This window comes from Sebastes umbrosus, chromosome 11 (assembly GCF_015220745.1).
Source record: "Sebastes umbrosus isolate fSebUmb1 chromosome 11, fSebUmb1.pri, whole genome shotgun sequence".
Taxonomy (NCBI): Eukaryota; Metazoa; Chordata; class Actinopteri; order Perciformes; family Sebastidae; genus Sebastes; species Sebastes umbrosus.
Genome location: NC_051279.1, coordinates 18,441,461 through 18,451,460, shown reverse-complemented (window position 1 = coordinate 18,451,460; position 10,000 = coordinate 18,441,461). Strand labels below are relative to the sequence as shown.

Here is a 10,000-nt window from a genome sequence, read left to right as displayed (position 1 = left end):
ATTAGTGGAGTTGCGCTGTGCAGAGTTTTAAGAAAATGGTGTACCTTTGTAGATTTTCTGGGGTGATTATGTCATCTTCATACAATGTGGGCTGCTCCAGCAGAGTACCTTTAGATACAAACCAATGAAATACCAAATGCATTGTCATTGTTTATCTTGTATGTATGCCGTATTTGCTGTAGTCTAATGGTTTAAAATGGTACGCACCAATGACCCAGGTCTTCTCTTTTCCAGGCCCTGCCCTGCAAGGATCTCTGTATTCCTCAAACAGACAGTGATTCTGTTCCAGGGTGTCATCTATACAAACAGAAAAAACATATATAATTACATTATTGTAAGGATGCTTTCAGAAAAAAAATAATATAACAAAAGAATCGAAAATTGTCAGAGACACACCAGGTGAGCAGTTATCAAAGTTCAAATCTCCACAGAGCACATCAAAAGCAACGTCCTCGTCAGGCAGTTTGTTGGCAGCTTGAAAATCGGCAATCCACTTGGTAATCATGTTCAGCTGCTCACAGCGAATTTCCCCTTCACCTGAGTAAGGAAAACACAGACCAGCCATCAGACCTATCTTATCTTTGTTTTCTTATAACAAAATACCAAATTTTGAGTTAACCTGAGACCAAATCAGAAAATTTCACTTGCCCTCTGGTGCATGAAGATGTGTGCAGTTAAAATAGCCAACCACGTTCTTCTGTTTCTGATTCTGCCCGATTAGCACCTGTAAATTTAAAAAACAAGCATAACGTCTATTTTCACTGTGTTCCTTCTGTGACAAAAGCATGAGTAATTAATATGAACTCTGCAACACAAAAAAAATAACGGCATTAACCGATAGTGGCTTAATACATGGGATTAATGCAGGTACCTTAGCAGAAAGGAGGCCCTTGGCAGCCAGTGCATCTTCCCCACGGCTGTTGGGAAAGCAGTGGTACTGGGCTTCGAGAACAGGGAACCGGCTGGCTAAGAACATGCCACTGTTGAAGAACTTGAAAGAGGAACATCTGCATGGTGGCTGGCAGGCATACACACCAATGTCATACAGTATGTGTCCAAACACAGGTTTTAGTTCTTGGGTGAGCTTCTGTGCCGCCCTCTTATCAAACACCTCTTCTAGGCACAGTATGTCCACATTGGCTGGAAACAATGTGGACACTTCCCAGGGTACATCGTCCTGCTGGCGGAGACCTTGGGAGAGCAAAGCTCGGGGAGCAGTCCGATGACCTGCTCGGCCCTGCTGGTTGGAGTTGTGATTGGAATTTAAGAGGGGAGACGGTGAGCCAGTCGAGGGCTCTTCTGTATCATCACAGGGCACACAGACCACATGACTATTGGACTTTATGGATGAAACATTTACTTCAGCTGAATCGGAATGATGACTCACTGGGGGCTGTGCATTTCTATCAGTAGCCCCATATTTAGAGTTAACTGTGGGGAGTACGCTATTGGAGGGGCTGAGAGTCCCGCAGCTGCTGGGGGAGTCAACAAAGATGCGGATATCGGGTCGACACACACCCTGCACAATGTGCTGACCAATGGCAGTCGCCCTGCGCTGGGTGTGCCCCAGGTTGTTGAAACGAGCCAGGCTGTCAGGCAACAGACATAGGTTGGCTGTGGCAAATCCAAATGATGCCTTTCCTACCAGCTCAAAGCCCCTGTGCGTCTCCTTCTCTGGTGAGGATGGTGTCTCTCTATGGTAGTAAAAGGGCCTGCGGCAAGCCTGAAGAGGTGCCCAGAGCATAAATCCCAGGAAGGCCAAGGGGGCTGTAACGAGAAAAAGAATGAAGAAGATAACGAAGCCGAAGAAGACCTTGAGGGGATGTAGGTGGCATCTCTGCTCCGCTCGCTGGCTTTGCTCCGGGGTGATGGACTTGCACACAACAATGATGCGATCAAGAAACCAGAAGCAAGGCAGGATGAATGCCCATCCCACAGCATGGATGCCTGCAACAAACCCATTAGGAAATGGAGACGCCTGCAGGGCCATGCCTCTTCCCCTTTTCTAAGCAACAATCAGGATGAGCAACATCAGGACTCCCCGTTCTAGCCTCATTCCGGTGCAAAGTCTCTCTCATGGGCTCCACTTGACACTAAGACAGGAGAAAGAAATTAAAATGTTATGACATGTATTTGCTCTATTCTTACAACCCATATAAACATTTACATTGCTGGTACTCAGGAATAACTGCGTTTCATTCTCACATTGAATTCATGCCCGTACATGCAGTTGTGGAAAACATGAAGCAATAGGCAGCTGCACTGATTCCGAGGAAAGACCAGACCGGCTTACTGGACGCTTACGCAATGCATCATAATCACTTTTAAGGAGGCAAAGAAAAAAAATGGTGTAAACAGCCTATAATCCAGCTGTTACATTCCGCAGTGTTGCTAACCACTGGTGTTATGAGCCTGTCTGAACACCACACCTTTGTGTGTATTTACAGGTTAATAATACATGGGTGCGTCAACGAAAGGCGTAGACAAATCTTTTTTTTTTATTTCTAATTGGATACATTTTTATTTTAAAATATATCAAATATATATATATATATATATATATATATATATATATATATATATATAACACTTCACTTCAACGGTGAAGTGTTGAACAGACATCTTCAGGAAGCATCTGACAATATGCATATTCTAGGACAACGTTTTTGGAGTCCAGATGCAGACCCCGCTGCCTCCCTGTGTTGTCTAACGTTAAGTGATCTGATGCATATGCATTTGTTGTATCATATGATACTGTTGTGCAACAGGATACTGTTACACAACAGTATCATATGATACTGTTGCGCAACTCGTACCATAAAAAGAATACTTTCCTCTTAACTTGTAATCAATATTGGGGGCATTTATTATTTGCACTGTGCAGGATTTCTCCAAACCTGCGGAAGAGGTAATGTTTATATATATAATATATAAGATATATATATATATAAAATATTTACAAAGTGTGATACAATTACATCAATTCAAGGAGTCTGGATGCTCTATATTTTACTGTGAAAAGACCATAATCAGACCATAATGTAAACACTGTTTTAGAGTGGATTAACCACAGTATGTTGCATTCAAGAGCTCACTCCCATTGCAGACTTTGAGCTCTGACACTGAAAGCGAAAATAGGACACATTACAACCAGGAAGTTGCGAACCCCAACACCCCAATTACACACACAAAGACCCCCATTCAGAGGCTATCATATCTTGTAGTGTAGGTCATCACTCATACAGGTAACGTTAGGTGTGTCTCTCTGATGTGCCTGTGTTCAGGTATGCTATGCTAACAGTTTCACTTAATAAAGACTTTAAAATCTACACAAACATTGGTGTGTGTACAACCTCGTAATGGTGCTGTTTCGTTAAAGCAGACAGCTATTGAAACCTCACACTGAATACATGCTTTATATAGTATTTGTTTTGTTATCACACATGAAAGCTGTCACCTGTCCTGTTGCGTAGCTAGCTTAAAACACTCGGCTAACGTGGCAGCCCAGATGATCTTACCTTAGCACTCCGTCGGGTGAACCCACATACAGCAAAACAACCCACTAATTCATCTATTTTATTACATTTATGTATTAAGTTGTCACATGTTCAAAGGGAACGATCAGTTTCTAACTTAATAAACAGATAACCGGTTGTGTAAAGTTGTTTCATTGAGTATAAACTCACCCTCAGCTCTCAGCTCTCAGCTCTCAGCAGCTCATCATCATCAAGCTGGTGTTATTAAGACACGCCCTAATGGCGTTGTCATGGTGTCGGGCTCGTCTGTCACGTGACCTTACTATACCTGAGGCCAGTACAGGCTAGTAAGAACTGTTTTGATTCATAATATTCCCAGGCTAAATATGCAGTGAGTTCTACACAATACTGTGCTGCAAGCAAAATACATGTTTACTTTTCTTTTGGTTTGTATTGGAAAAATGTTTCTTGCCAATAACCTATAATTTTTTTTTTTTATAAAACAATATTTTTATTGAATTTTACATATAGGCATATATACATATATACACATACAGACAGACTAACAATATTAATAATTTAATTATACAATGAAATGTTTAGTCAGAATTTAAAAGAAAGAGAGACATGACATTTCATGTATTTCACTTATCTAACAAAGAAAACAAAGAAAATAAAAGATAAGACAAAATAAATAAATACCTCAAAGAAGATGAACAATAAAAAAAAAGAATTTCAACAACAAATAACATATAACTTAATAATAATAACTATAACTTTTCCTACCAGTGGCCAACATACTTTATAACTCCTCCCCCTTCTGCAGGAAGAACAGCTGAAAACACCGGACACTGAGTACAAATATAATATCAATATCATGTGCAAGACTACTTTTTACATTCTCATGTGCAATATCACTGTTCATTGTGTGCAATATTAATGTCCAACATGTGCAATATTACTTATTTTTCTGTTTGTTGGCTTACTTTACATTTTTTATTTTACTTATCTTATCTTATTTACTAATTTTACTAAACGTATCTTACTTAATTGTTATTCTATTAGGCTCTGGTGCTAGAAATAGTACTTTTTTATTTTATACACTTGTATTTTATACACTTGAACTTGTTGTATTTTTGAGCAATCTCTGGCACAAGAATTTCCTTCGGGATTAATAAAGTTCTATCTTATCTTATATTATCTTATCTTAAGTATTAACCTACATGCAGTTTGTGCAAGAAGTCCAGCTGTCAGACTCCACAACCAGCACTGCTCCCACACACCAAAACATTCTGACAATAACCTGATATTTTCAGTCATTCTCACTGTGCAATATCATTTTCCACTTGTGCAATTTTGTTAATAGTCTGTTTATTGTCAATATTGTATATAATGCTCATATTTGTATTCTTCCTTCTATTTAAATGGTTCATATTTTGTTACACTTTGTTTAGCTCTTTTTTACTGTGTTAGCTGATGCATCTTGTTTTTTGCACTATCCCCTTTGCTGCTGTACACTGCAAATTTCCCCACTGTGGGACCAATAAAGGAATATCTTATTTTATCTAATCTTATAGCCTTCACCGATGTTCCTGCAGAATACATAAATGAGTAGTGAGGAGTATTTCACCTGCTGGAACAATTCAATATTGTAGTGAGAGTGCAGGGAGGTCCAACAAACTCCTGATGAGTAGCTTTTAGTCCATGGTGATATTACTCCAACCCTAGACTCATATCACTTATCAACAAAACAGCATTTTTGCCAAATGGCAATAGCCTAGTTCCAAACCTCTGAATTAACATAAAGAAAAAGGCAATTCAATTTAATTATCAGGCTAGGTCCATGACAGACTCACTCATCTCATGATCCATGATGTGGGGCATACAGTACATCCTTTATACTTAACAGGGAGTATGTTTAATTGATTATTTCTTTCATAGAAAAGCTGTTGGCTGTTCAGTTTCACCATGCATACTTGCAAAGAGTATAATAAGCAAATACATTACTGTGAACATATTTGTGGTTTTACCACTTATGCAGGTTTTTCTGTGTGCACAAAATTGACCCACACAACATTTATCACGTTGCATTTATCCGTGTTTATTTCCAATTTGTGGACAGTTCAAGCTTTAACGGTCATTGGATACATGTCTACCAGAGAAAGAGAGGCTTTCTATCCTCCTCTGCAAAGTTGCAGAGGCAGCTGAGCACAAGCAGCAGGTCCTTCTGAAGCTTTCTCGGTGCAGTGGTTATTATCAGCTTCCTCAGAAAGTCTGGATTATTGAAGTTCATTTCCTGGATGCAGTTTTCGCGAGGCTTGTCCTTCAGGATCCCATAGTTGTTGACGATGAATTCAGTGAATTGAGGGTGAAGTGCTGTTTTATACCCGAACTGGTTCAACCTCCGAGTGAGGTCAGCATACCTCTGACTGAGATGAAGCTGATAGCCTTCATCTAGCTTCCCTGTCAGCGGGTGAGTGGATACCTGCAAGAGAGGAGTCAAAAGTGGAATGTCATGGTCAGTATTGTTTTTTTTCTAAATTAACTGATAATGGGACAAGTTACGGTTGCTCAGATTTGATCTCTTATCTGTGCACTGCAAAGTCACACAACCAGTTTTTTGATTGATAAATAAATAGAAGTCTTCCTTTCTGACCTCCACAATCTTTTGTGGGATATTGAGCAGTGTGAAGCCATAATGCCTTTTGAGTCCCGGGAAGACATAGGACAGAATCCTCATATCCAGTTGGTAGGCAACCTCTCCCAGCAGCCTGTTCTGACCTGCGATGAAATAATTAAAATAAAGGATTGTTTGGGTTATTTTAAAGTTACTTTTTGGCAACAGGTGCTGTTACTGTCAGGCATCACTCACCTTTGACCTCAACTGGAAATTCAGCATGGCAGCTTTGAAACTCTGCTCCCTCACTTGTACCTGTGTGCGTCGAGTTTTCCATGAAAGACTTGAAGTCGAGAGGGGATGAGGTTCGCTTTTCTTGTTGAAATCTGGTTTGTTGCATGTCTTCTCTGAATTTTCTCTCATTGGTGCTATTCAACACACTGGAAGGGGGTATTCTTGAGGTTGAGCAAACTGATGAAAACAAAGTGAATAATTATGACAAGAGTTGATACTTTAAAGACCCAGAAACCTTACAAGCTTCTACCTCCTCACACTTTGATATTACAGCAGTCTTCTCAGTTGTCTAAATCTAAAATGTATTGACCAGCTACTGACTTTACACACCTGGTTTAGATTCTTTACACTGGCTCCCAATATATAAGATTGATTTCAATATCTTCTTTATTAATTTGAAGGCTCTATGTCGCCTGGGCCCTCGCTATATTCCTGATCTTTTAGTCTCATTACAAGCATTTGATTAGACTTGATTTTATAATTTGTTGATTTTAATTTGCTGCCTTGTGTGAAAAGAGCTCTCTAACAATTATAATTATATCATTTCTGATATGTAAAGATACATGGCAAAGTGAGTGGTAATATCCTACATAAGATCCTAAATGCAACTAACCAAATAAGATATCCTATTTATGATTAAAAAATATATATATATCTATATATCAGAAAGGTTACCAATTCTCACATTGAGGGGCATTGTATGGAAAATAGCATGGGTTTCACCATTTGAATGAGTCTGCATAACCAACCAAGTTAAATTAATTAATTTTAAAATCCTTCTCAAAATATATCCATGTAACAGTATGACTGGATGATTAACTGACATTGACATTTTGCTAGAAAAAAGTACAAACTTTAATACATTTATTCTATAATTGTGAATTTACTCTGATATCTTGGAAAGATTCAGAGGAATATTTAGGTTATATAGGTAACAGTATACAGCTGAGGAATATAGAAAGGGGTTGCTTACGTTGATTGTAATCCCTCCTTTCAAAAATATGATTGATTTTATTATATTCTTAGAAACATACATACTTAGATTTAAAACAAATCTAGCAAGAATTTCAGGTTTTTGGTTTGAATTACCTCATTACAAAGTGACATTGAAATAAATTACCAGTAAAAAATAAAGTATACACTGTGAAGACCATTCCTTTGGAATTGCGTAACTTCAGGCATTTGTTTTTCATTGTCAAATGTTATTATGAAATGTTGCAACTACAAGCAGTTTTATCCAATCACGTTTATGTTTGTAACCTGCTATAGTACTTGTACATGCTTACACTTTACTGTGTCACAGTGATAGCTAACCACTACATGATCAATGCAACTATTAGCTACTGCTTTAAAAACAAAGGCAACCAGCGCTCCAACACCAATCTTAACAATTGTGTTTTTAAGTTCAATTATATTCTAATAATATTGCCACTGCCCTGATAACTCAGAATTGTACCGTAGCTGCCATCTAGTGGCACAGAAAAACAAGTACAATACCTGGTAATTCCTCTCGAGTGTCACTGCTGGAGCTCTGTATCCTGGCTCTCAGGTCCACGTTCTCCTGGACTACACTTAACATCAACTTCAACAGAGCCCTGTCCTGGTGGAGCTGTTCATTTTCTGACAGCAAGTCAGCAACGGTGTGCTCCAGGTGCATTTTGGGGCCCCTAGTTTCACAGCTGCGCCAGGAAAAAACTCAAAACTTTCTTGAGGCTGACAGATTCGTATTTCAAATCACAACAAAACAGAGTTTTCTGATGCAATTCTGCCAGGATTCTTTCACTTCATACAACGACAGAGATCATCAGGTTTAGAAAAAAACTTTATACATAGCATTAAATGTTATTTTTTATCTTGGACATAGTAGTTTGACAAAAACCCAGGGTCTGCTTACTAACTTTGTCTAGGGCTTTCAACCACATCACAGCCTTCACCAATGTAGTTTGCTAAGTTGCCAAGGTGATGGATCTGTTGACATGCAAGTTAAGCAGCTGTTCATGATTTAATTTTAAAAGTGCAATGGATGAAATCACAATATCCATGTCTCCATGACAACTGATCAAACCCCCTCTGCTGATGAAGACTGTATGACACAGTTGACAGCTCTGGAAAAAGCTAGTGTCAAATCTTTATACTGTTTAATGATTTCGTACGGCATAAGATATCAATTGCTAAATCAAAAGGTTTCGTACAGCACGTCATATACCTCATAAAACTTTAATAAACCCACAAACTACAACATAGACGATCTATATATATTATCAAAAATTAACATTTACACTGGGTGAAGCAAAATTTTCTCAAGCTACGTGATCAATGCACACTACAAGACAAAATGAAAATCAAGATTATGGTAACTCACTTCTAGGCATAAACTGAAAGCAATTTTTATGTCAGAATTTCCCTTTGTTGTACCTCCAGCTCAGCTCCCCCTTGCTCTTCCAATGATAGCAAGAAGATAGAGAAAGATGTTGATGATGTCTGTGTACAGGTTGAGAGCCGCAAAGATATATTCTTCGGGACTCAGAGACAGCTCCTTGTTGCCAAGCAGCAGCTGCGTGTCCACCGCCAAGAACTGTAACATAGGAGACATTCACATTGGGTCAAATATTTGTCTTTTTCTCAAATTAGCGAAACATGTCTTCAAAAATCGTCTTTCCATGTCATGTCAAACTTAACAACCGCAGTTGACTCAAGTGTTGAACAGGCACAAATGAATACACAGCAAACAATAAGAACAGACGAAAACAATAAACATCATGTACACATAATAATAGTAAAAGAATAGCAGCACAACAGAAGATAAAGTCAAGGTGTCACGCTTAACTCCTCACACCCCAACGAGAAGAGGTGAGTCTTCAGCAGTGACTTAAAGGTTTCTGTAGTCTTAGCAGTTTTTGTATGAATAGGTAAGCTGCTCAAAGATAAGGGGCGCCACTAGTTTTGTGTTTAATTCTGGGGACATCCAGGAGAATATGATTTGTCGACATCAGTGTTCTAACTGGAGTATGAAGATGCAATAATTCTGCTAGATAAGGTGGCGCCAGCCCATTTAAAACCTTAAAAACAATCAATAAAATCGTTAAATTAATGCTGAAACGGACAGAAAGCCAGTGGAGGGATGCCAATATTGGTGATTTCATTTTCTTTTTCCAGTGAGAAGACGAGTAGCTGCATTTTGTACTAACTTCAGATGACGAAGACACGACTGTTCTACACCCACATACAAAGAATTACAGTAGTCTAACCAAGACGTAATAAAGGCATGAATAACTCTCTCTTTGGGAGAGAGATAGGTGTTTTGCAGAAACAGTGAAAAGTTTGTTTTTTTATCTTTATGGTGGCGGCATTTTGACAGCCAGGGCAGAGCTAGGAAACATGGCGGGGAAGAGAAGGGTATGACATGCTACAAAGGTCCTCCAGCCAGGAATCAAACAGGAATGTGGTCCAGGGCGCCCAAAAGTCAACATTAGGGCTGAACAATTTTGAAAAAATATCTAATTGCGATTATTTTTGACTGATACTGCAATTGCAATATGATTTGCGATATTGGACGGAGTGGTCATTTTTACATCATTATTCCCATTTTCATTGAAAAACATATTAAAATGAT

The 10,000-nt window shown here is 38.7% G+C and overlaps 3 protein-coding genes across 9 annotated transcripts in view; all 3 read right to left on the bottom strand.

Annotated features, from left to right (window-relative positions):
• smpd5 (sphingomyelin phosphodiesterase 5) overlaps nucleotides 1-3,764 on the bottom strand; it is a 4,653-nt gene extending 889 nt beyond the window's left edge. For 2 of the 4 annotated variants that reach the window (XM_037785720.1, XM_037785717.1), the window contains exons 1-6: nucleotides 3,687-3,764; nucleotides 872-2,093; nucleotides 649-724; nucleotides 397-537; nucleotides 208-297; nucleotides 45-108 (exon numbers count right to left, since the gene is read on the bottom strand). In XM_037785720.1, coding sequence (XP_037641648.1) covers nucleotides 45-108; nucleotides 208-297; nucleotides 397-537; nucleotides 649-724; nucleotides 872-1,990 — 1,490 coding nt within the window. In that variant the 5' untranslated portion in view covers nucleotides 1,991-2,093; nucleotides 3,687-3,764. The other 2 variants (XM_037785719.1, XM_037785718.1) reach the window with 2 other exon arrangements.
• Nucleotides 3,765-5,556: 1,792 nt separating this feature from the next.
• Nucleotides 5,557-8,189, bottom strand: LOC119496841 (speriolin-like protein). The gene is made up of 4 exons (XM_037784441.1): nucleotides 7,885-8,189; nucleotides 6,349-6,564; nucleotides 6,133-6,257; nucleotides 5,557-5,961 (listed from the first exon to the last, which is right to left on the bottom strand). Exons 1-4 carry the CDS (start codon nucleotides 8,042-8,044, stop codon nucleotides 5,629-5,631), a joined length of 834 nt encoding a protein of 277 aa, XP_037640369.1. The 5' UTR covers nucleotides 8,045-8,189; the 3' UTR covers nucleotides 5,557-5,628.
• A 2-nt stretch (nucleotides 8,190-8,191) lies between these two features.
• Nucleotides 8,192-10,000, bottom strand: part of grinab (glutamate receptor, ionotropic, N-methyl D-aspartate-associated protein 1b (glutamate binding)) — a 6,969-nt gene continuing 5,160 nt past the window's right edge. For all 4 annotated transcript variants that reach the window (XM_037784437.1, XM_037784440.1, XM_037784438.1 and 1 more), the window contains one exon: nucleotides 8,192-8,962. In XM_037784437.1, coding sequence (XP_037640365.1) covers nucleotides 8,810-8,962 — 153 coding nt within the window. In that variant the 3' untranslated portion in view covers nucleotides 8,192-8,809. The remainder of the gene's footprint in view (nucleotides 8,963-10,000) is intronic.